Source organism: Diceros bicornis, chromosome X (genome assembly GCF_020826845.1).
Source record: "Diceros bicornis minor isolate mBicDic1 chromosome X, mDicBic1.mat.cur, whole genome shotgun sequence".
NCBI classification, from domain to species: domain Eukaryota; kingdom Metazoa; phylum Chordata; class Mammalia; order Perissodactyla; family Rhinocerotidae; genus Diceros; species Diceros bicornis.
This window is the reverse complement of record NC_080781.1, coordinates 65,595,890-65,622,396: the sequence shown is the minus strand read 5'-3', so window position 1 is coordinate 65,622,396 and position 26,507 is coordinate 65,595,890. Positions and strand designations below refer to the sequence as shown.

The following is a 26,507-nucleotide window of genomic DNA, read 5'->3' as shown; positions in this document are numbered from 1 at the left end:
ATTCCTAGATATTTTACTCTTTTTGATGCAATTGTAAATGGTATTATTTTTTTGAGCTCTCTTTCTGTTAGTTCGTTATTAGTATACAGAAATGCAACTGATTTTTGTAGATTGATTTTGTACCCTGCAACGTTGCTATAGTTGTTGATTATTTCTAATAGTTTTCCAATGGATTCTTTAGGGTTTTCTATATATAAAATCATGTCATCTGCAAATAGTGAGAGTTTAACTTTTTTGTTGCCTATGTGGATTCCTTTTATTCCTTTTTCTTGCCTAATTGCTCTGGCCAAAACCTCCAGTACTATGTTGAATAAGAGTGGTGAGAGTGGAAGGGAGAACTTTTTTAAATGGTTTTATATTTTGTGGCTATTGCATTTGGATGTATGATAAAAATTGATGTGAAATGTTATGTTCTTATAATCTCATAAAGCTTAGAGGGATCATCCTGATCTGTGAAAGTTGCAAAAAAAAAAGTTTGTTAGTGGGACACAACTACCTTGCATTTTGCAGCCGGTGGACAGACTAGAATTCAAACTCTTTAAGTATTGGAAACAGAACTAGTCTCCATAACTAATGATTTTTGCTATCATTTTTTTTCCCTGTTGGATCTTCTGGAAAAAGGAAGATAGCATGAAAAGAGAGGCAATGTCTAGATGAAAATACACTTTTTGAGTTCAAAAAGCAGTTTTGTGAAAAAGCATTTGTGAAACCAAATGTCTAACTCTTAAAGGCTGATGATTTTTCATCCTGTTGTGTGTATTTTTGAGGCGGTCAATTTGAACTGTAAGACACAATAAAAAGAGCTTAGGCAAGTCTTGCTTGTCACTTGGACTTGGACTTAGACCACGGCTGACTGGCCCTGTAGCATCTTAACTTTTTTGGCATTCTAAATTCACAGATTCTAATTTCCTGGACCTGACTGTCAGCTGAAACCTGATATGGTCTGCTATAGGCTGTTCCCACCTCAGCACCAGATGTGCTGAACTGAAATCAAGCACAGGCTAAATGAACTCTAAATGAACTACATGAACTTTAAATGAACTCAGACTCAGATCCTTGCAGATTCGGCTCATCCCTCTTGTGGGGCTATAAACTGTGAAACCATCCTGGGTGCTGACTGGACCATTTGGGTCACTTGCATTCCTAACTTGTGATTTCTGCAAAAGCTGCAGATTGGGGGAGGGCACATCACAGGGAATGTGACTCCTTCCTCACTCCTGATAGATCAAACTCTTGACCCCTTCTGGGGGTTGTGTCACTGCTGCTGATGGTTATGTTTGACTTTCCAGATTAGTTGCAGTTTACAATGGATTGATAGCCTGACTCTACTTACCTCACCTTTCTCCTGATATGTAAACCTTAGTAAGGTAATTTGCTTATTAAATGCAGTTGTCCTCAGAAAGGGAGTGATCTTGGTTTTTTTTTTTTTTTTGTGAGGAAGATCGGCCCTGAGCTAAGATCTGCCAATCCTCCTCTTTTTGCTGAGGAAGACTGGCCGTGGGCTAACATCCATGTCCATCTTCCTCCACTTTATATGGGACACCACCACAGCATGGCTTGCCAAGCGGTGCGTCAGTGTGCGCCTGGGATCCAAACCGGCGAACCCCGGGCCGCCGCAGCGGAGTGCGCACTTAACCGCTTGCGCCACCGGGCCGGGCCCCAGAGTGATCTTTTCTAGGTTTCTCACTGAATAAATGATCAGGATGAAGAGGGTGGGAGGTATGAAAACCCATTCTTAAAATATTTGAAAATTTAGGATTTCATCTTGACCAATAACGGGACATGATATGTCTTTGTGGTTAAGTTGTATAGAAATGTTTGCCTATGAAAATACTTTTAAACTTCTTGCATATAACTCTTCCAGACAAAAGGTCTGGATGAGAGGAGGGAATGATTGTACTATGATTGCTAAGTGGGACGCACAGATTTTGTAACAGTGGAGAAAAAACAAAATCCTGACACCTGGGGATGCCTGGGTGAAGGGAGAGGGCATTAATGATCTTTGATTTTTAGGACTGCTCCTGGAAGCTTTCCCCTCCTCCCTAATAAAAGCACATATTGTCTTCCCTGCTGCTGAGAGTGCTTTGAATTCTGACTATTGAGCCTAAGGTCAGATTTGACAGAGCTGACTATGAGACAGCAGGGGTTGGCCCCGGCTCCTGCACCTTCCACTCAGAGCACCTCCAGATGTCACCCACACTCACAAAGCAGATGAACTGGTGCCATGAACAAACAAAAATGTTTGGATCCAGCTGCCTTCAGGAGATATTCCCATTGAAACCAAGGAGTGAAGTGAATTTTTTGGACTGGACTGGAAACTTTAAGGCAGGAGTCCCCATGCGGGAGGCCACTTTAGGGGTCCTGTTAACCTAAACTGCCTGATTAATGTATGTCCTGCTTGAGATGCCCTAATAATTGTAAACTCTTTTGGTCCAAGGGTACTGTGTGTGCCTTCTGGAATTGTACTTGTCTGTGAGCCCTGACTATCCTGGCACTACTTCAGCCCTGAAAGGCATTCAGGTCAGCTTCAATTTACTGGCCAGGCTTGTGCTGCACCTAGAGTGATGCCTCCAGCCAGGTAAAAAAAAGTTAATACAGAAACTTAAAGAGGAGGCCACCTGGCTTTTTAAGATACATGCTTATCGTAATGGATGCATCTAAGACCCCTGAGGGTATAACTGAGGACAATACTGCACGTTGGTCTCACTCTGCTGCATGTGGTCCTACTGGCAAAGACATCTTGGCCAAGAGCCAAGGGGATGGACCGTGCAGAAAAGAGTTCACATGGCAGGCCTGAGAATACTGTCCTTAGAAAGGCCTACTTGCAAGGTTGGCCCTTGGCTGGCAACTGGGGACTTGGATTTTGGGAGGGTTCTGCCATTCTCTTAATGATAAGGGTGGTTTACTGTATCTAAACTGTGCAAACAGTATGGCTTATGCTGAACACCTGCTTTCTTTGTGAGAGTTTGGAGTTTGGGTACATGTCAGGCAGAGGGTGCCTATGTGACCAGTCCCTAATAAAAACATTAGGCACTGAGTCTCTAATGCGCTTCCTTGGTATACAACATTTCACGTGTGTTGTCATGATTTGATATTGGAAGAATTAAGCATGTGCTCTGTTACTCCACTGGGAGAGGACTCTTGGAAGCTTGTGCTTGGTTTCCTCTGGACTTGACACCATGTACCATTATTCTTTGCTGATTTTGCTTTGTATCCTTTTGTGGTAATAAACCTTAGCCATTAGTACAGCTGTATGCCAAGTCCTGTGAATCGTGGGGAATCACCCACGATTCACAGACTGGAGGTGATCTTTGTGACCCCCAACACAACAAGAATGTTCATAGGAGCTTTATTTATAACCAAAAACTGGAGGGGGAAACTCAAATGTTCATCAACAAGTGAATGGATAAATAATAATACATTCATATGCTGGAATATTATACAGCAATGAAAATGAGTGAACTAATTCTATGTACAATATGGATGAATCTCATAGACATAACGTTGTGTGAAAGAAACCAGATATAAAAAAAAGTACGTATTGTATGATTCTATTAATATAAAGCTAAAAAATGGACAACTACTTATTTATGGTGATTGAAGTTTGAATGGTGGTTAACTTTGGGAGCTAGAGGACATTAATAACTGGGAAGGGGCACAAGAGAGGCTTCTGCAGTGCTGGTAATGTTCTATATCTTGATTTGGGTTGTGTGTTTACTATGTAAAAATTCATCAGTTTTTACATTTAAAATTCATGTACTTAACTTCGTGTATGTTATACTTTACAGAAAAAAGACCCTAGTGTCCATTGATGGGTGAAAAGATAAACAAAATGTGGTATAGAGATACAATGGAATATTACTCAGCCTTAAAAAAGAATAAAATTTTGACACATACTACAAAATAGATGAGCCTTGAAGACATTATGCTGAGTGGAATAAGCTAGTCACAAATGGTTCCACATATATGATTTCACATATACGAGGTCCCTAGAGTAAGCTAATTCATAGAGAAAAAGAATGGTGATTGCCAGGGACTAGGGGGAGGGGAGCATGGGGAGTTGTTGTATAATGGGTACAGTTTCAGTTTGGGAAGATGGAAAAGTTCTGGAGATGGGTTGTGGTGGTAGTTGTAAACATTGTGAATGTGCTTAATGCTACGGAACAATTAAAAATGGTTAAAATGGTAAATTTTGTATTATATATATTTTACCATAGTAAAAAAGGAAACAAAATGGAAGGAGCAGTGGATAAATCTGTGATATTGTGATATTGATCTCAGGTAAAATGTGTGCTTTACAGAGTGGACCCTGGAATATGATCAAGGCATTGACAGCTCTCAGGTTCTGTCCCCAAGAGTGAAGCAACACTAAAAATGTGGCATACTCGATACGTGTCACACTTAGGGTGAGGCAGGGGCAAAAATAAAATCCCCAAGGAAAATGTGTTCCAGCCAAAAGAAATAAACAGTAGTACTATTTCTGTCACTACTGACATGAAAGGATATTCAATATATATCTTGGGGAAAAAAAGAGTTTGAGAACAATGTGTATAGTGTTATCCTATGTTATAAAAGGAAAAATATGTGTGTGGATAAATGAATTATTTCCTCATTGTAAGAAGTATTGATGTAATAATTGCCTTTTGAAAGACAAAAAGAAATTCAACTGCATTTAACATAGACATCAATTATCAGATCGATTCCAATTTCAGAATGCTAAACTGTAAAAAGAAGACATCTTGTACTCAAGGAAATAAGGTGGATGTGTGTGTGTGAATGTGCACACATGTGTATACATACATCTATACACATACATGATATTTAGACACATGATGTATATAGAATGTAAGTAGAATTATTTACATTTTCATTAAAATTATGCCTTACTTTTGTAGCTGTCTGATAGTTTGTCTTCCCCCTTTTTCAAGTTTTTAAAAATGTTCTTCTGCCAAGTGAATTTTACTCTGTGTATAAAGTTCCACAAAATTTTCTATCAGATACAAGAATATCAAAATATTTTGACTTATTTGGATAAAATGTGTTGTCCCATTGAATAAAATGTGTCAGTGTTATGCTATTGAAGGAGATCAAGATACACTTTTATTTCAGTTTTTCAGTTTAGTAGGCCATCTTTAAGCTGTTGAGATTTTTGTTCAGCTTTGTTGATGCATAGTTTAAATTAAGTTTGATAATCAGTATAGCTTTTGCACTTTTATTGAGCTTTAAGGAAATTCAGTGTATGTGCATTGGTAATAGAATTCTATCATTCATAGAACTGTTAATTTTTATGTACATTCTTTTCTTTCCTATGTAGATAATGTGGCTTCTTTATAAGAGCATAAAGTTTCTTGAAGGACTGATAATTGCCTGTTCTTTCTCTTGGAAAGCCCCATAATGCTTAGTATGGCCCTGTACATGACATGGACATGAACTTTGAGACACAAAACTTAGTTTGTTCAATCAATAAGTGTAAACTAATATAATAAAATGTTTGCTGATTGAATTTGTGCACCAAAAATATCTTGACCATCTCTCAATTCTATCTCAGGATGCAACAGTAGAATGAAACTCAGTGGACGACCCTACAGACACATGGGAGTCCTTGGAACTTCAAAACTGTATGACATTCGGAAAACTATCTTTACCTTCACTCCACAGGTGGGTGGAATGAGCTTTAACGTGCATAGAGATGAATGGAAATAAAAGAGAAATACTACAGAAATAAAGCATTTACTGGAGTTGGGACAAGTATCAGAGTTCCGTGAGGCCTTGCACATATTAAGTTGCTCAGTAAATATTTGTTAAGTTGGACTGAATTGAACTTGCAGCACAGAGCTATGCCAAGTGATTGTGGCTACCAAGAGTAGTCCTGGGTGTTGCAGAAACAGTAATAGGGATTTTACAAATGTTGGAGTACTTAAAAAAGTACTCTTTACTTTTAAAAGTTAAAAATAAAGACTGTATTTCTCCTTTATAAACAAAATATAGTTTTTTAAGTTCATCTACTGAATTACGTGTTCTCCTTGTCTTGGGGAGGGGCCCTTTTTACATACCTGGAAATCTTTGATGTCCTCTTCTAAACAAAAACGTCAGTACTGTTTTAGCCATGATTATATACATTGTTAGCCCGATGTTTTTTAGCCACCTTACAATAGCAAGCCCAATTATATGTGTGTATGGGAGGAGAAACTATTTTATGGAAAGAAAACTTAAGCTTCCCATTTGTCATCTTATATCTGAAATCGTGCAGCTAAGGTATAGACGAAAGAGTAATGGACCATAGATTCTTTTTCTGACTTTGTCATTCACTAGCCATATGACTTTTCTAATCCACTTAATGTCTCTTGGCATTATTTGTCTTATTAAAAAAAGAAAAGCCCTCACTGAGTTGTTATTGAATTAAATAAAATTATGTAGTAGAAAACACTTTGTAAACTATAGCACACAGAAAAATGTCAAAAATTATATGTACCAATGGACCACCAGATACTTTGGGAAGAATTAGGCATTAAATTTGGGGGTATTGTTGTCTCTATGACATCTTATATACCCTTGTGAATATGTGAATACTTTAAAATATTATTTGATGGTTGTGAGAGTAAATTATTCTGAGCTGTTATCTTTCTTTTTCTCAGTTTATAGACCAGCAACAGTTCTACCTGGCTCTAGACAACAAGATGATAGTGGAAATGCTTAGAACAGACCTCTCCTACCTCTGTAGCCGCTGGAGGATGACAGGCCAGCCCACTATCACCTTCCCCATCTCACACACCATGCTTGGTAAGGTTGCATGAGGCAAGGAATGAATGTATTTTTGGAATAAGTCATGTGGTTAGCCCTTCAAAATCTTAGAGTCACTGGAGAGCTACTTCTGACCATTTATTCTTTCAGCAGTTATTATTAGCTCCTATTTTTGTGCCAGGCACTTTTCTAAGCACTGGGGATACATGGGATGCATAAGGCAGATGAGGTTTCTACTCTTCTGGAGCTTATGTTTTAGAATAAATACGTAACAAATAAACCAATACACAAGAATATTTCAGGTGGGTTGAGAGCTATAATTCCAAAATGTAATAGAATAACTTGGTGGGGGCCTACTTCAGATAATTGGTTTCTAGGTCAACTTGCAGAAACGTTATTAATACAATTCATTTAAAGACAGTAATACTACATTCTGCATCTGTCTTACTCCAGTGGAGCATCAAGATTTTATAGATTAGTTCCCAGACTTCTCCTTCCAAGGCTTGTCTAACTGAAGCAGTAAAATCTAGCAGGCGAAAGTGAAAAGGCTTTCAGTTTATCTTTCCTTTATTGGCTGGACTTCCTGAAATTGCTTACTTGAAACTGGGTGAAAGGCTTTATTGTTGTCTTAGTTCCTGGAGGAGTAGAGCCAATACTGAAGCACTGCTTCCTTTCTGTGTCTCTGCTGTTGCTTCCAAAAGCCTGTTTGTACTGCCAAAGTACATAGAATTCCTTTTCATTAGAGAAGAATCCTTTGTCATAACTTATTCAAAGTCTAGACAGATGGTTAGGGATTTTGGTCACATCTCTAAAGTGCTTCAAAAGCACAGGAGTTGAGGAAGTAGGATAGTCTTTCTTCCTTTTGTCTTTATTCTTCATTTAAGACAATTAACAAGTACCCATTTAATAACTACTGTATTCCTGGAATTACCTTCAGAGAGTCTAAAGTCTAATTGGAGAGGCAAAGCTAATACACAAAAATAATAGAAAATATGGGCTGGCCCTGTGGCTTAGCGGTTAAGTGCACGCGCTCCACTGCTGGCGGCCTGGGTTCAGATCCTGGGCGCGCACCAACACATCGCTTCTCCGGCTGTGCTGAGGCCGTGTCCGACATACAGCAACTAGAAGGATGTGCAGCTATGACATACAACTATCTACTGGGGCTTTGGGGGAAAATAAATAAATAAATAAAATTGTAAAATAATAATAATAATAATAATAGAAAATAATTCAAGACAGTATATAAAGAAATACTAAACCATTAGATTAGTATTTTACAGTGAAAGTGATCAAGTTGTCAAAGAAAATTTCTTGACCGAGGTAGGACTTATCCAGGCTTTTTGGGATGGGTAGTGTTCATATGGGAGGAGGAAAAAAGGAAAAGTACTTTAGGTGAGGCAAAAAATACCCTGAGTGAGGCCTGAAGGCAGGGATGCGCTTGACTTGTGAGTAGACAGTGAAGAAAGTAGAGTGGGCCTTGCATGTTGGAGCATAATTATCAACAAAATTGGATAAGTAAGGTGGGGCCAGATTATGAAGACCTTGAAAATAAGTAGAGATATTTAAAACAGATTTTCTCAGAAGTCTTAAACTATCAAAAGTTTTTGAGCAGGGAGTGACATGGTGAAAGTGATGTTTAGGGAATATTGATTTGGTGACAGTATACATTGTAATGGGGAGAATCTGATATCAAGGAAACTAATCCAGGTATGAGGTGATGAGAAGATACACTGGATTAGTGGTAGTAAAAATAGAATGGGAAAGAAGGATACAAGAGTAATTTTAAACAATACCTGCAAGTCAGGTGTTGGCTAACTAGATATGAGATATGAATCAAGATAATGCAAAAATTTAGAGACTAGGTAAATAATGCTGTCATTGATAGAAGCAGTGAAATTGTATAGGAAGATGCCAGTTGTAAAGGGACATGTTGAGTTCATGGTGACAAAGAGATTTCAAAATTGAAATACCTAATAGTTGGGATGAGATACCCAACCATACCTTGGGAAAAAGAATAAAACTAAAGATCTAGATTTAAATTACAAAGTTTTGATACTTGGTACATGGTCACACAACAAAAACAGCAGGAACAATAGCAATAATAACTGCAATGTTTATTGAATACTTTCTCTGTGCCAGGCACTGAGCACAATGCATTATTTTGAAATCTCTACAACAACCCTATTCAGGTAGGTACTATTAATAGCCCCATTTTATAGATGAGGAAGGTGACTCATTGTCCAGAGTCACAAAGCTAGTAAGAGACAGAGTTAGGCCTCACACCAAGTCTGTCAGTCTCCAAAGCCTACATTACCAAGAGCTGTGTGTTTTTGTCAGAGAAAATTTTGTGCTGGTGAAATGAAAGTGAACATATTAGTGATCACATTAAAATGTGAATTTGTTTAATACTTATATTAAAGACAAAGATTCCAAGAATACATAAAAGAGCAAAATCCAGCTAGATGCTACTTACAAAAGATATCCCTAAAATAAAATTATATGGAAAAATGAAAAATAAAGGAATGTGTAAAGATATATCGTGTAATTGCTAACAAAAAGAAAGCAATGGTGGCAATATTAATATCAAAAATAGTAAATAGAATTCAAGGTACAAATCAGTAAATGGGACAAGAAGGGTATTTTATATTGATGAGAGTTACAGTCCACCAAGATGATATAACATTTATAAACTTTTATCTACTGAATAATATCATTGAAATGTATAAAGCAGATATTTAGGAAAACTTGACAATATAATAAAACCATTGTACAGTCATAGTGGGAAACTATAACATACCTCTATCAGAATGTCACAGATCAATTATAAAAAATAATTAAACATATAGAAGATTGACAAACCAAATTTTTGTATTTCTGGGTGTCTATAAAACTATACCCAGAAAGACAGAATACGCAAAGAATGTTTATTTTTATTTATTTATTTTTATTTTTATTTTTTTTGGTGAGGAAGATTGGCCCTGATCTAACATCTGTTGCCAATCTTCCTATTTTTTGCTTAAGGAAGATTGTCCCTGAGCTAACATCTGTGGCAGTTTTCCTCTATTTTGTTTGTGGGACACCGCCACAGCATGACTTGATGAGCAGTGTGTACGTCTATGCCCAAGATCCAAACCCACAGACCCTCGGCTGCCAAAGCAGAGCACGCAAACTTAACCACTACACCACTGGGCCAGCCCCAAAGAATGTTTATTTTTAAAAAGTAGAAATCATATAGACAATATTGCCAGACATATAACATAAAACTAAATATCACAAGAATAGTAAAAGGGGCCGGCCCCGTGGCTTTGCGGTTAAGTGTGCGTGCTCTGCTACTGGTGGCCAGGGTTCGGATCCTGGGCATGCACTGACCCCTGCTTGTCAGGCCATGCTGAGGCGGCGTCCCACACACAGCAACTAGCAGGATGTGCAACTATAACATACAGCTATCTACCGGGGCTTTGGGGAGAAAAAGGGGGAAAAAAAAGGAGGAGGATTGGCAATAGATGTTAGATCAGGGCCAGTTTTCCTCAGCAAAAAGAGGGGAATTGGCATGGATGTTAGCTCAGGGCTGATCTTCCTCACAAAAAAAAAAAAAAAGAATAGTAAAAATAAAATCTGACCATAAAGGAATTAAATTTTTTTCCAAATAATTCTTAGATTAACAAGGAAATCAAATTGAAATATACAGTGTTTTAAAATGAAAAATGATACTACTGATTATCAAAACCTAAGAGATTTGCCCAAAGTTATATTTAGAAATTTTCGTATTCTTAAATACTTTTACTTTGAAAAAAAGAAAAGAGTTCTGATTTCCAGACAAAATGGAGTAGACTCACTTCTCCCTATTTATCTTGCTAAGTACAGCTAAAAACTTTGGACATTATCTATAAAACGAGCATAAGAAGTCTCTAAAAGTTGGAACAGAGAAGGGAGACTGACTAGGGACTTTGCGCCTGAGAAATGACACAGCAGTGAATTTCCTGGGTTTTCCTTCTGCCTCGTAGATCCCGGACTGGGTGCTGGAGAAGCTGTTATAGCCCCGAAACACAAACGGGTACAGATAAAAAAAAAAGGCCCAAGAAAAACCTTCTCCCTCTAGCCAAAGGAACAGGAAAGGGGCAGCCTAGCCAGACAGAAAACTTTTAAACAGTAACTATTCTACTCTAGCCAAACACCACAGAAAAAAACTGCAGCCCTGCTCCCACCCCTATCAGCAGAGGCTGAGTGGAGACCCTAGACTTCTACCTTCACACAGCTGTGAAGAGGCACTCCTCCCCCTCCTTAGGAGTAGTGTCTGAACAGCGTTATTGGGGAGCTTAGACTTTCATCCTTGCCCACCAGTAGAGGAACCCCTTCCACATCCACCTAGCAGTAGCAAAGCAGTGCTCCCTTTCCTGCCACACAGTATCAGAGGAGATCTGCTGAATCAGAAGATTCAGTAAGATCCAGAGTCTCATAAAATAATACCTCATATTTCCAGAATACGTTAGAAAATCACTCATACCAATGTCCAGGAAAATCTCAACTTCAAGAGAAAAGCTGATCAACAGACACTAGTATCAAGATGACAAAATGTTGGAATTATGACAAAGATTTTAAGGCAGTCATCATAAAAATACTTTAATGAGCAATTACAGCCACACTTGAAAGTAGGAAGTCTCAGCAAAGAAATAGAAATTCTCAGCAAAGAAATTGAAGATACAAATAACCAAATGAAAGCTTTAAAACTGAAAACTACAATAACTGAAATGAAAAACTCACTAGATAGGCTCAATTGCAGAATGGAGGTGATAGAGTGAACTTGAAGATAGAACTATAGAAATGACCCATTCTGAACAAGAGTAAAAATAGACTGAAGAAATATTAACAGAGTCTCAGGGACCTGTGGGACTAATAACAAAAGATCTAACATTCATATTATAAGAGTCCCAGAAGGAGAGGAAAAAGAGTATGGGGCTGAAAAAGTATTCCAACTAATAATGGCTGAAAAATTGGCAAAAGGCATAAACCTGCAGATTCAGAAAGCTGAGAAAGCCCCAAACCAGATAAACCCAAAGAAATCCATGCCAAAACACATAATAATCAAACTCCTGAAAATTAAAGAAAAAGAAAAAATCTCAAAAGCAGTAAGATAGAAATGATGCCTTGCCTATATGGGAAAGGCAATCAGAATGACAGCAGATTTCTCATCAAAAACCCTGGAGAACAGAGGGAAGTGGCACAACATTTTTCAAGTGCAGAAAGAAAAGAATTACAAACTAAGAATTCTGTATCCAGCAAAAATGTACTTCAAGGATAAAGGGGGAAAAGACATTCTCAGCTGAAAGAAAGCTAAATGAATTTGGCTGCAGGAGATCTGCCCTAAAAGAATGGCTTAAAGGAAATTTTTTAAATGGAAAGGAAATAATACAAGATGGAATGTTGGAACATCAAGAAAGAAAAAAGAACAGTGAAAAGAGTAAGAATATGGTTAAATATAATAGACTTTCTCCACTTCAGTTTTCTAAATTATGTTTGATAGTTGAAGCAAAAATCATAGCACTGTCTGATGTGGTTCTCAAAGTATGTAGAGGAAATCTTTAAGGCAATTATATTATAAATGGGAGAAGGTAAGGGACTGAAAAGGAGGTAAGGTTTCTACACATTACTTTAACTGGCAAAACGTTGACACTAGTAGACAGTGATGTGTATATAATGCATGTTTGTATGTATAATGTAATACCTAGAGTAATCATTAAGAAATCTATACAAGGAGATACAGTCAAAAACACTATAGATAAATCAAAATGGAATTCTTGTATATGTTTTAGAAGGCAGGAGGAAGAAATAGAGAAATGAAGAGCAGAAGAACAAACAGAAAACAATAAGTAAAATGACAGGCATAACTCTAACATATCAATAATTATATTAACTGTAAATAGCCTAAATATACCAATTAAAAGACTGAGATTGGCAGAGTAGATAAAAAAAATGACCCACATATATGCTGTCTCCATGAAATTCGCTTCATATATAACAGTATAGGTAGAGTGAAATGAAAAGAATGGAAAAAGGTATACCATGTAAAACTGATTTTAAAAAATCAGAAGTGGCTACATTAATATCTGGTAAAGTAGACTTCAGAGCAAAGAGGAAAAAGATAATAAAAACAACATTAGGAATGAGAAAGGGAATGAGGAATGAGAAATTTTATAATAAAAATTATAAAAGAATACCAAGCATAATTTTTTAAATTTAGATAAAATTGACAAATTTTCTAGAAAAGTAAATAAGAATAAGCTTAATAAGAAATATGCATAAAACTATATGAGAAAAATTATAAAACTGATGAAGAACATAAAAGAAAATTTTAATTACTAGAGAGACATATCATGTTGCTAGATGGAAACAGTTAATGTTGAAAGGATGTCCATTCTCATTAAATTTATAAATTCAGTGCAATTCCAAATCAAAATAAAAACACAAATTTTTATAAACAACTTGAATCTAAATTTCTTATGGAAGAGAAAATGTATAAGAATAACCAGATTTTTTAACAACTAAAAACAATGAGAAAAGACAGATCCATTGTAATTAAAATAATAATAAAGATAGCAATCCAAATAGAGCCAAAAGAATGTAAATAAATACATTTGGGAAAATCATTAATTTAGGCCTACTACTTTATATTTTATGCAAAATTAAATTATGAATAGATTAAAAAGCTAAGCAAAAGAAAAATAATAAACCTATAAAAGTATTAGAAGGAAATATGGGAGAATGTTTTTGTGATCTTGGGCTAAAGAAAGCTGTCCTTTGCAAGACACAAAAAGGGAAAATTGACAAATTTAAAAACATGAAAATTTAAATAAATCTTTTATACAAAAATGAACTGTGGTTGAGGTTGTGAGACAAATAATAAAGTAGATAAAGTATTTGTCATACATATGATAGAGAAAAGGGTAATATTCACAAAACATAAAGAGCCCTTGAAAGTCAACTGAAAAAAAGATAAACTACTTAATAGAAACATGAGAAAAGGACATGAGCAAGCAATTCATAAAAGAAATACAAATGGTCAGTATATACATGAAAACATGCTCAATCTTACTAGTAATAAAATTAAAACAAGGTATTTTTTTAATGTGTCAGATAAACAGATTCAAAAGATTATTAATCCCCATTGTTAAAGGTGTGGGGCAACAGTCACTTTCTATACTGATGGTGGAAATATAATTGGCACAACTTTTTTGGTGGGCAATTTGGCAGTCTCTATAAAATTTTTAGTAAGTGTTCCCTTTGTCCTAACGGTTCTACTTGTCAGAATCTATCCTAGGGAAATAATAGAATAAGTATATAAAGATGTAGCTACAATGATCTTCATCACAGTGTTGCTTATTATACAAAAATAGTCTAAATGTCTGCTATGGAATCATTTTTAACTTTTACAAAGGATAAGTTAGAAAATGTGGACCACAAAAGAGTATGTGTAGTATAATCCCCTTCACATAAAGTCAGATAATTGTTAGCTATCTAAGTATTTTTTATGCCTATGCACATAAACCAAAGCTCACTAGATGAGATAATATGTAAAATGATTAGCACATTGCTTGGCATGTAACATTCAACAAATGGTTGCTGTTGTTATTATTGTCAGCATTTAGTAAACACTAAGTGTTCTGCCGTCGGGCACTGTGCTAAGTACTTATGATAAATAAGATACTGTCTTTGAGGAACTTTGGTGGTCATCATCCGTTACCATTTGCCCATTCTACAGTACTGTTGGCTCTCAGATGAATTGTTGAAATACAGGGTGGTCAATGAGGAGTGTCTCATTTGTACCATCACCACCAGAATGTTGGTTTGAAATCATTGCAAGATTCCCCTTATTTCAAAGTTAAAACCACAAAGATTGTTTTAAAATTCTCTTCATTTCAAGATGAAGATGGAACCAGTTTGAATTCAAGTATTCTGGCAGCACTCCGAAAAATGCAAGATGGCTATTTTGGTGGGGCAAGGTAAGTGAGCTCTACACACTCTTTAGTGAAATGAAATGAAATTTGGAAGCTAGGTATAGTAATGGTAGACTTGTGATGCCTTTCTCTATATATTTAACAATATAATCTCATTCTATTCAGAGGAGCTCTCATTTGATAGATTGAGTCAAAGAATTTAATGTTATAGAGAAGGGTTAGAATTTTTACCCACCCTATTCTTTGCCTAGACCTCATAAATTCAGTGGACCAGAAAACTTATTCTTTCAAAAAAAAAAGGTTACTGGACTATTCACTTCTGGCTGATTTTCTTTTCTTTTTTTCCCTAAGTTCTTATTTTGAAAAATTTCAAGCTTATGGAAATGTGTAAGAATCATATTGAACACCATATACCCTTCCTCAGGATTCAACCTGTTGTTAATATCTGTCCCACTTGTACATTCTCTCTCTCTCCCCTTCCCTCCCTCCCTTCCTCTCCTTCCTCCCTTCCCCTCTTCTTCTCTGCCTTCCTCCCTCTCTCACACATACATATGTGTGCACATACAGACACACACACAGACTTTTTTTGCTGAACTATGTGCGAGTTAGCCAGAGACATCATGACTCCAACCCTAAATATTTCAGTTTCTGTCTTCTAAGAACAAGAGCATTCTCATACATAACTACAATATAATCATCATACTCAGGAAATTTAATATTGATACAACACTATTATCTAATATAGAATCCATATTCAAAATTACCCAATTGTCCCGATAATGTTTTCCCATAGCTTTTTTTTCCCCACTCCAGGATCCAATCAAAGATCACAGATTGGCATTTAGTTAGTATATCTCTTTGAAGTCTTTTAATCTAGAACAATTCCCCAGCCTTTTGTTAATCTTTCATGACAGTTTTCTTTACAGTTTTGAAGAAGGAAGGTCAGTTATTTTGCAGAATGTCTCTCGGTTTGGTTAAAGTGGTATCTGCCAGGTTTCTCCATATCCTTTCTCCAATAGTCTTTGACCAAATGGTCTTAGCTTCCATTGATGAATCAGTTATTACTAATGGGATTGTAAAATGATGATTCTGCATTTCTGTCATTCTGTATATATCTATTAGTTAGAATCCTTCTGCAAAAAAATAAAAGAAAAAGAGCTTTCCCTGACCCTCTTTTATTTTGTAGTTTTAGTGTCAGCATAGATTCATGGATTCTTATCTTATTCAATATGTCATGCTCCATTTCTGTCATTATTTCAAAGTTCAAATTATCTCAGATCTGGCCATTGGGAGCCTGTTCAAGCTTGCTTCTTTAGAAAATCAATACTACTGACTTTCCTTTTGGGTTTTGCAATTGGCTTTATAAGTAGGATGGGATATGGCTTACAATCTACTATGATTCATAAAATTTTAAAATACCATCTTTTATTTTCAAAATGGTCTTTTTATTTTTTTAAGTGGTGTGATGGATTCATGGTGATTTACCTTCATTCTGTTCTAGCTTCTCTTGTAGCCAACTGAAATTTTTGCTGGATATTTGGCATAGTTAGCAGAGTACATGGCAGTGAAAGAGAGCAAAACTGATCTGCTGGTAGATTGTGAACCCATAATTGTAGTCTTTATTAACATGGTACTCTAACCTACACTACACTATGCCTAGGAGTGCTGTAAAATTTCACTTTTACAAAATTTATACTAATGTATAAACATTAGTAATCCCCCAATGAAACATTCTAGGTATCCTTTTTTCACTAAATTGTGTTGTGTTAAAAAGGATTTCCTCTGATTTTCTGTTTTCTGTTTACCCTTTAACTGTCAGGGTTCAAACAGGTAAATTGTCACAGTTTTTGACAACATCTTGCCGCACACATTTAAGCTTCATGGACTCTGGACCTGAGGGTAAGCTGTACAGTGAGGATTACGATGACAACTATAACGAGCTGGAATCTGGGGACTGGATGGATGGCTATGGTTCAACCAGTAATGGTAAGGAGGCTTCATAAAGGCACTGGACTCGCTGGACAAAAATACAAAGTATTGTTGAGCATCCTCGTTAATATTTCTCACTGGCAGCACTCTCACTTCTATTTAATACACCTAGATTTCTACTTTTGTTTGGCTTCACTTTTCATCTTTCTACTTACCTTTGGTTTCTGGTCTAATATCCCTGTAGTGAGTGTGGAATATGGAGTTGGACTATCCCTTACTAAAGTTAGGGAAGATTTCTCTCCTGGGCATATAAAATAGCTGGTGATTTCAAAATGGGAGGAAGCAGTGGTGAGTGAGAGATATTTAATCAAGTACATAGTAGGAAAGCTATACATATACAGTACTGCTTTTTCACATTAAAAATCATAAAAATATGAAATTCAATTAGAGTGCTTTTTGTATATAATATTACAGGGGCACATCAGAATCTCTGGGGAGGTCTGCATAGTTTGAAAAAGCCTATTCGGTATGCCTACTGCTTTCATATTACAAACTAGACCAAAAAAGCACAAAAAAATCTAGTTGGCTGCTAGGAATATGAAGATGATATAGTGAGAAAGCATCGTGGGGGCATATATTAAACATGGCTGAGAAACACCCTAAAGGGTTAAAATACTGACATAAGCAGGGCAAGCATTACATTGTTTGAATCTGAAAGAGAGAAGGGCCAGTAGGAGTGAATTATTCTTCTAGCTATCTAAAACGTGGTTTGCCTGCTTTCGTTGTCTATTTGACTATTAGCCTATATCTTGAGGCAGCCAGTTTCTTTATCTTAAGAGTGGGGTGTTGGAGAAAAGAAAAAAATTAGCTTTCCTCAGTGAGGTAGCAAGCATAATCTTATCTACAATAGACCAACACACATTAGCAATCAGAAGGACTATTTTCTTGTTTGGGCTCAGCATTTACCCACCTAAGTACCATTTAATTCATTCTGTATTTGTTTTTGTGAGATCTAAAATAGTGTTCATTTCTTTGTTGGAAAAGAACATTAAATATAAGGTTGTTTCCTGTTACCAATAATAGCAAAGTCATGATATTTGTCTTGGCATAAGCTGAAATATTTGGAAACCCAGACAAGAATGATAATATATTGAGTTTGTTTGCTATTCCATGAATAGTAGTGATTTTCCTCTGTAGCACTCATTCTCTATATCTTTTTAATGACATGTATTACTAAATTTGATATTACGCATTCTGAGTCACTTTCTCCTCTCTGGGTTTACTCATGGGTGGTCTCACAATGGACATGTTTATTGCTTGCCATCCCTTTCATGGGGAGAGCACTTCTCTCCATATCCTTCATAATCCTCCACTCAAGTATCTAGATTGTATTCAAGGTTATAATATTTGTCATTAGGATGTCACTGAGTATGAGTTCCATTCTTACAGCTTTGCTAGTTCCCGTTAGTCATATCAGAGCACAGAAAGACATCTGGAGAGATCACCAAAGATGATCAAAAACCAGATGAGGCATGACTGACCTGGCAGACTTTGGTATTGATCCACACACTCTGCTTTTCCAACTATAAATGTTCTGAATATTCATCAAGTCTGAAATGTTAAGCATCCACAGGGTATATGTATATTTTTTATTTCTATTATCTATAGACAGAGATAATGTCATAGAAGGTATATGGGGGAGGAGGAGCCCAAGAGGATAGGGACCATATCTGTCTTCTTCACCACTTAAACCTCAGCACCTGGTACACCACCTGGTACATAGTAGGCAATAACTATTTGGTGAGCAAATGAATGAGGTGACTAAAAAGACCAGTGTTTGACCAGTAGTCCTTTTGACACCAATGCCACATGGAGATTGTTTTTTTGTTAGCAATTGTAGCTGCCATTTGTGGAATCTGTCTGTTTTCAGTTAGGCTCAACAGTTACCAGAAGATTTTTGCCCTTCCCCGCAAAAGTCTCCTTATACCAGTGAGACTCAAGGGGCCCTGTTCTGCTCCTCCTCCACCACTGCTACCACCACCACTACCATCACACGCATATACACAGATTATGAAATGCTTGCTCTACCTGTCCTATAATAAGCTCATGCTGCTTTCAGAGGCCCTAATATTGTCTCAGTAAAGTTGAAGAACAGGTGGGTCCTGGTAAATGGCCATAGTTTCTGAATGGTAAAGCTATAAGATTGTATAATGATCACAAACTTTTTTTCCCCATGAACTAAAACAACCTACTTCTGGTGCTGTGTTGTGGGCACAGGAGCCAGTCATTCTGTTTGGTGGGGTAGATTGTGAAGTAACTAAAATGTTCATTTTTTTCTCTTCCCCCTCCCCTCACTAACCTTGCAGCTCACTGTGGTGATGAAGTTGCTCGTTATTTAGATCACCTTTTGGCGCACACTGCTCCCCATCCTAAACTAGCCCCTACCTCACAGAAGGGAGGGCTAAATCGGTTCCGAGCTGCTGTGCAAACAACCTTCGACTTAATGTCCTTGGTGACCAAGGCCAAGGAGCTGCATGTACAGAGTGAGTAATGCCATGACTCACTTGAGTCAGGCACAGGATGATGCAAAGCCCAGGATGGGGGCGGGGCGTTTATCACAGTGTAAGCAGGAACTTTGTTGTGTTCGCTGCTTTATCCCCAGCATCTTGGACAACACCTAGAACATATTAGACACTCAAATATTTGTAAAATTAACGACTTTGGTATAGTTTTGCTGTAGATAGTGCTATGTAATCTGGTTTAACCAGTTACATAGTGAGAAGAGGCAGAACAGGAGATATGGAGCATATTCAGTTTTAACATCAAAGTATTAAAATGGCGGAAAGAGTTTTTTCCTTGGAAAAATTATTCCTTTGGAAGTAATTTTGTTTAAAGAGAAAGCATTGAAAACTGTTATAAGATAGCCTTGCAACAGAGAGGGAGATATTCTCCCTTAAGTAAACTACACCTGGTTCCCTTAGGCCAGCTATAACTTACAGTCAGTTGTCCCAGCAATGTAGAACTGTGTTGTCAACTACAGTACTCATTCTTCAACAACTTTGTCATTCTCCTCCTCATGACCACCACCCTCCTTCAGCTGTATTTGGAGTGGAGGATATCTTCTACTACACATTGCCAGGATTAGTCATGGTTCCTAAGAGTGTTCAATGCCTCTATGGTAGCTGCATTTGAAAGGACAGAAGGGCTCCTTGGCCACACCTAGAAGACCTAAATGTTAACATTTTACAGATGATGAGAATGACTGAGATGCATGCTCTTGCTGTCTAAAACTTTATTGACAATTACTAACCAAAGATATTCAACATGAACATTGGGGAATCATTTAACATTTAGAATAGGGAAAAGCTTAGCACACCCATTGAGTATGCTTCCTTGACAAAGGGCCTGTGTCAAGAGATCAACTTTATTAAGTTATACTTCTAGATTGTGAATCAGGAAACTTGAGCTTAATTCCCGGCTCTGCTACTTACTTGCTTGAACAGTTATTTGAGCTCTGTATCTCTCTTGCTGTATCTGTAAAATGGTGAAAATGACAAAAGAATCTCTTCTTAGAGGTTATGGTAAGTATTTCAACAATGAACTGTAAGTAAAAATCTTAGGAATATCCCAAAGTTGGTTAGCCACTACATTTTTAGATTCCCTAGATATGATCATCCATTTATCTATTCTCAAGGAAATTCAACTGCTAGCAGGCAGATATTCTCCTAGGAAAGTCCAGAAAATATAAAATATAGCTGGATTCTTTCTGTTATATGTGGTATTCTATCAAAGTATCAGTGATAGCACCATTGTGGTATTGATTACATTCGTAGAATTTCATATCTTACATGTCTAGCTGATGCTACAGTTCTAGACAATGTATTCAAAATATGTTTATTGATTGATCAAAAATTCTTTATCTGATATTCATATTTCTTCACTTTGATATTACCAAGAAAAGATAAATTTCTCATTCTTGTTCTGTAAAGAACTGACCCATATATAACTTCATTGTTGAGGTCAACTGTGCATTTTTATTAGTCTCCTAACTATCTCACCTTTCCCATAAATGTCACCCTCTTGCAGATGTTCACATGTATCTTCCTACAAAGATATTTCAGGCTTCCCGGCCTTCATTCAACTTACTTGACTCACCTCATCCCCCACGAGAGGACCAGGTAAATTTGCACATGAGGTATTTCTGTTAGCTTATGCAAAACTACCAACCTTATGGAAAATAATAGAACTAGCCATTATGGTTTTTGCTAGTAACTGGTGGGAGGCAAAATGCTACCCTGGTGAAGATATATGTCCTTTTTAATTCACTTTTAAAATGGGCAAGGTTTTCTAGCCAGCCTTTAAGAAAACTAGATTGCTGTATCATACATCTTGAAGGTTTCATTATTTTTGCTTTACTTTTTGTCAAAACTTAGGGACTTCTTATGGAAAAGGTCTAGAGGTGAAAAGATCAACACTCTAGGGCATTATTTAAGTTGAGCACTTGTGGACTTAATTTTTTTCATCCTTTCTCAAACTAAAGGTTCCCTCTGTTCGTGTAGAAATTCATCTTCCTAGAGAACAGTCTGGGGAGGTGGATTTCAAAGCATTGGTTTTACAGTTGAAGGAGACCTCCAGCTTACAGGAGCAAGCTGATATCCTCTACATGCTGTATACTATGAAGTAAGTGTCGTATATTATCAATCTACTTTAATGTTCATTTAGAGAGAAAGTATAACATAGTAAATATAGCCCAGCTTTGGAGTCTCACTGATCTGGATTTAAATACAGTTTTGCAACCTACCCACTGTGTAACTCCAAAGCCTCAATTGTTCTCATTTATAAAATTTGGATTATACCTACCTCATAGATTAAACAAGAGGGGCCGGCCCGGTGGCGCAAGTGGTTAAGTGTGTGTGCTCAGCTGCAGAGGCCCAGGGTTCGCCAGTTCAGATCCCAGGCGCACCAACGCACCGCTTGGCAAGCCATGCTGTCGTGGTGTCCCATATAAAGTAGAGGAAGATGAGCATGGATGTTAGCCCAGGGCCAGTCTTCCTCGGCAAAAAAAAAAAAAAGAGAGAGAGAGGAGGATTGGCAGATGTTAGCACAGGGCTGATCTTCCTCACCAAAAAAAAAAAGATTAAACAAGATATATTATCTGCAAAGTCTCTAATATAATGCTTGGTACATAGTAGGTGACCAATAACTGATAACTGTTATTATCATTATTATGGTCATTTTTACCATCCATTATTTGGTAAAATCTACAGTTAAATAAATTCTTAATTCAAAAGAAGTAAGAATATGGGGGCTTACAGGAAAAAGAAACTAGCATTTTTGAGCGTTTGCTATGTGTGAGGCACCCTGCTAGGTATAATATATCTAAGTACCTCAAACTCAGTATGCCCAAATTGAACTCCTCTCTCCTATCCCCCACATCCCCCCACAAAATAACCCGTTCTTCCTCATTTATTCATGTTGTCATTACCCTGAAGAGTCAGGATGGACTTGCCCCCCCCCGCTAAATTTGATTTGGACATTGAGACTGATAATGCCACACATGTACCAAAAGGTGTTAGATGTTTATTACTCACATAATGAGACCTTCTGGAGAGAGAGGAACAGGCTCCTAAGTTTGTCCAAAAGAAGCTTGAGTAAGCAGAGGCAGGAGGCTGGATTTAGGATTTTATTATGATTAAGAGGTGAGGCTGGGGTGAGTGTTCTCACTGGCACCAAAGGAAGGAACACTCAGACTTTCTTATCACCTTGCCAAGATGTAGGCTGCAAGGGAAAGGGGAGTGGTAGGACTTGAAAGCGGTCAGCATTCAGACATCAAAAATGAAGTCAGACTGTATGAAATTCTCCATCTCCATTGTTGGAACCAACACCTACCTTAAAATAGGTAATCAAGCTTCTCCCCATATCCAGTTAATCACCAAGTCTGCAGTTTTCTCTCTCAGTTTTTATATTCTGTATCTCTAGTATTGATGCCTTCATTTAGGCCTTTGTCTCTCACCAAGACTACTGCTAGAGCGTCCTAACAAGTCTTCCTATTTCTTTCTTGTTCTCCTCAAGCCCCTCCTCCACAGAGGAGGAAGAGTAACTTTTCTTTTTTACTTTTTAGAATAGAAATGTTCAAATTTATATAAAAGTAGAGAGAATAGTATAATGAACACATTTGGACCCGTCACCCAGCCTGCAAAATTATAAACACATGGTTAATCTTGTCACGTCTATGTTCTCACTCTCTCTTCCCCCTGAATTATTTTGAAGAAGATACCAGATGTTTTATCATTTTATTGCTAAATATTTCACTATTATTTCTAAAAATCAAGGAATCTCTTAAACATAATCACAATGGGGCTTCTGGTTCCAGACAAGATAGAATAGATGCATTTCTGTCTTTCCTCCTGTTAAGTACAGGAGGATGTTATTTATAAAACAAACATAACAAGATGTTGAAAGATGGAGAAAGGAAGGCAGACTGGCTAAGGACCTCAAGATCTGAGAAATGACAGTGTGATGAGGTCCCCAGGTTTTCTTTGTTGCCTGCATTAGGAGCTGGAGAAGCCAGCAACCTGAAAACACCAATGGGCACAGACAACAAAAGCACTAAGAAAAACCTGTTCTTTCTAGACAAAGGACTAGGAAAAGGGCAGCCTAGCAAGACAGACAACTTTTAGACAATAACCACTCCACCACAGAAAAATCTGTGGCCCCACCCCTGTCAACAAAGGCTGAGTGGGAAGCCCAGACTTCCACTCTCACCCAGCTGTAACTGGGCAGACACTGCTCCACCTTCCCCACTGCCAAGGTAGTGTTAGAGAAGGCCAAGTAAAGGTCTGGGACTTTCATTCCCTCTAGGTAGTAATGAAGTCCCTTGGTCTCCCTGACTCCAAAGCCCATGCTGTTTCCATCAGATTATGATTTTTAATGAGTAAGTGAAAACAAAAGCTGAAAAGCCCACCGGCACCAAACTCAAATTTTTACACATCCAATTGTATTAAAAATTGCCCAAACATATTTTTAGCCATTTAGGGCCAGCCTGCTTTGCATATGCCTTGAAACCCACTCTGCATCTGCTAGGAGGAGATAAGCCATGAGCCATTAATAACCCAAACCACTGCTGCCATTCAGAGCTCTCTAACCTAGAGACTCCCCACAGTGCGACTGAGGGACATCACCTAGACATTTAACCCCCTCCTCCCTAGTTCCCTGGGAATTCCCTTGCCCTCCTCCCCTTCTGGATGGTAGAACTGTACCTTATATAAACCTCTGGATGGTCTCATGCTGTGAGGGACTTCCCCTCTCATACAACCCTGTCCAAGTGCCACCCGGTAAAGGTTGTTATGTGCTACTGCCAAAAAAAAAAACACATGGGTCTTATTATTTTGATACTTTTGTTTCTTTCTTTTTTCTTTTAGGGTAGGGCACTTTATTCAACAAGTATTGTTGAGTACTTACACGCCAGGCTAGATGCAGAGTAATGAAAAGACAGAGAAGGTGAAAAGAGATAAGGGATAAGGACAGAATGACTATAGTTTGAATGAAAACTGAAGATTCAGCAGGGTAGTTGAGATGGGCAAACAAAAGGAGTTGTACATGAAAAGCTCATACTTTCCCACCGATTCAGATGACCCATGGTTGACTGCCAACTCTTCTCCTAAGACATGAGTCTTCTTAATCTAATCCTATATGTACTAACTTCACCATAATGTCTGATTGAACCCTGCAGTCTCCCTAAAACTAGTATTCCGGGTAATATCAAACCACTTGAGTAGATTGTGTATGATTTGCTGCATGGGTTTTAACACACTTGGAATTCTGCCCAATATCCCTCATGGATTTAAAAGTAGAAATTGAGAGGTGAGGTTTCCTATATCTATTGACAAAGTATTCTTTCTGTAAATTGTCTGTTTATACCCTTTGTTCTCTATTGGGTTATTTATATTTTTCTTATTGATATTAGATATTACTATTTTGTTTGTTTGTTGCAGGTATTTTGTCGAAAGAATTTGCTTTTTGACTTTGTTTATATACCTTTCTTTATGCAAAAGTTTATATTTTATATAGTCAAATCTATTGATCTTTTCTTTTTTGGCTTCTGTGTTTCTTGTCATGTATGGGAGAACCTTCTCCCCTCCCAGAATTTAAAAATATTTTAAATACCCTTAATATTTTTTTAAAAATATTTAGGTCTTTAATCTATTTGGAATTTATTTTTATGTATGTCTTCTTACTCAACATATCTAAAATCAAATTCACTGTCTTTATCAGAAACCTACTACTTCCTGACCCTGTTCATGGTATCATCATTTTTTCAGTCACCCAGACTTGAAGTTGTGTCATCATCTTCAGTCTCATCCCCTGCCTTTCCCTACAACATCTCCACTACCATTGGGAATCAGTGGCCAAATCTATATCCTCTATGATGTGACTTTCAACATTTATCTACCATTGCTCCTCCCTCGCAATGTGAATACTGCCACCAAAACAGCCTACCATTTATCATATCCAAAACACAGCCTATACATGACAACTTTAATACCTTGGCTCATATTTTTTCCTCTTTCTGGACTACTCTCCTTTACCACACTGCATCTCTCCTCACTGGAATTCTAGCTATCCATCAAGGCCTACTTCATTTGTCACCTCCATGAACTTTTCTCTGATCTCTAGGAATAAAAAGGCTCTTCCCTGATTGTGAGATCTTATAGCACTTCTTTTCATATTATATATTTATTTATTTTTATTTTGACTGTTTCAAACTTAGAGAAAAGTTATAAGGATAGTAGAAAAAAAAATTCTGGATATCCTTCACCCAAATCCCTCAGATGTTTACACTGGGCTTTAATCTCTCTCTCTCTCTGTCTCTCACATCATCATCATCATCACACACATATATTTTTCTGAACCATTTGAGAGTAAGTGATAGACATGATCCCCTTCTATCCCTAAATACTTCAGTGTGTATTTCCTAAAGTCTAGAAATTCTTTTACATAAGCACAGCAAAATTGCCACAATCCGAACACTAATGTTAAGACAATACTTTTTTCTAATCTACAGACCTTATTGAGATTTGTCGGTTGTCCCAATAATGTATTTATAGCAAAGGAAAATCTAAATTATGCATTTCATTCAGTTCTCATGCGTCCCTAGTCTCCTTTAATCTAGAACAGTTCCTGAGCCTTTATTTTTCGTGTTATTGATGCTTTTGAAGAGTACAGACCAGTTATTTTGCAGAATGTCCCTAAATTTTCGTTTATCTGATGCTTCCTCATAATTAAATTCAGGTTCTGCATTTGGGGCAGGAATACTGCTGAAGTGATGCTGAGTTCTTCTCAGTGTGTCATATCAGGAGGCACATAGTGTTGATGAGTCCTATTGCTGGTAACTTTAATCACTTGGTTAAGGTAGTATCTTCCATGTTCCTCCACTATAAAGTTCCTATGTTACACTTTGTAATTAAAAAGTATCTTGTGGAGATGTACTTTGAGACTGTAAATATCCTGTTACTCTTCAAACTTTCATTCACTGGTTTTTTAATCCATGGTAACTCTTCCTATAGCACTTTTTATTTCATTTTTTAAAAAATATATTTAATATATTTATTGTATTAAATACGTATAATATACATTTAATATAATTTAATATATTAAATGGATAATACATTATCATGATTCAAACTTTTTAAAGTACAAAAGGATACAGTGAAAGGGTAAAAAGTTTTTTTCCCACTTTTATTCCCCAGATACCTGGTTCTCCTCCTCACGGGCAATCAATGCTATTGGTTTTTTGTGTGTCCATCCAGGGACATTTTATGCATATGTAGGTAAATACAGATGTATATGTGTATACTTTTACACCTGTTTACCCAAATGGTAGCA

At 37.0% G+C, this 26,507-nt stretch overlaps 1 protein-coding gene across 5 annotated transcripts in view; it reads left to right on the top strand.

Annotated features, from left to right (window-relative positions):
• Positions 1–26,507, top strand: part of PHKA1 (phosphorylase kinase regulatory subunit alpha 1) — a 127,464-nt gene that overhangs the window by 66,750 nt on the left and 34,207 nt on the right. For 3 of the 5 annotated variants that reach the window (XM_058536192.1, XM_058536191.1, XM_058536190.1), the window contains 7 exons: positions 5,549–5,658; positions 6,636–6,780; positions 14,660–14,738; positions 16,513–16,679; positions 18,989–19,165; positions 20,709–20,800; positions 21,163–21,302. In XM_058536192.1, the coding sequence (XP_058392175.1) occupies positions 5,549–5,658; positions 6,636–6,780; positions 14,660–14,738; positions 16,513–16,679; positions 18,989–19,165; positions 20,709–20,800; positions 21,163–21,302 (910 nt within the window). The remainder of the gene's footprint in view (positions 1–5,548; positions 5,659–6,635; positions 6,781–14,659; positions 14,739–16,512; positions 16,680–18,988; positions 19,166–20,708; positions 20,801–21,162; positions 21,303–26,507) is intronic. The other 2 variants (XM_058536194.1, XM_058536193.1) reach the window with 1 other exon arrangement.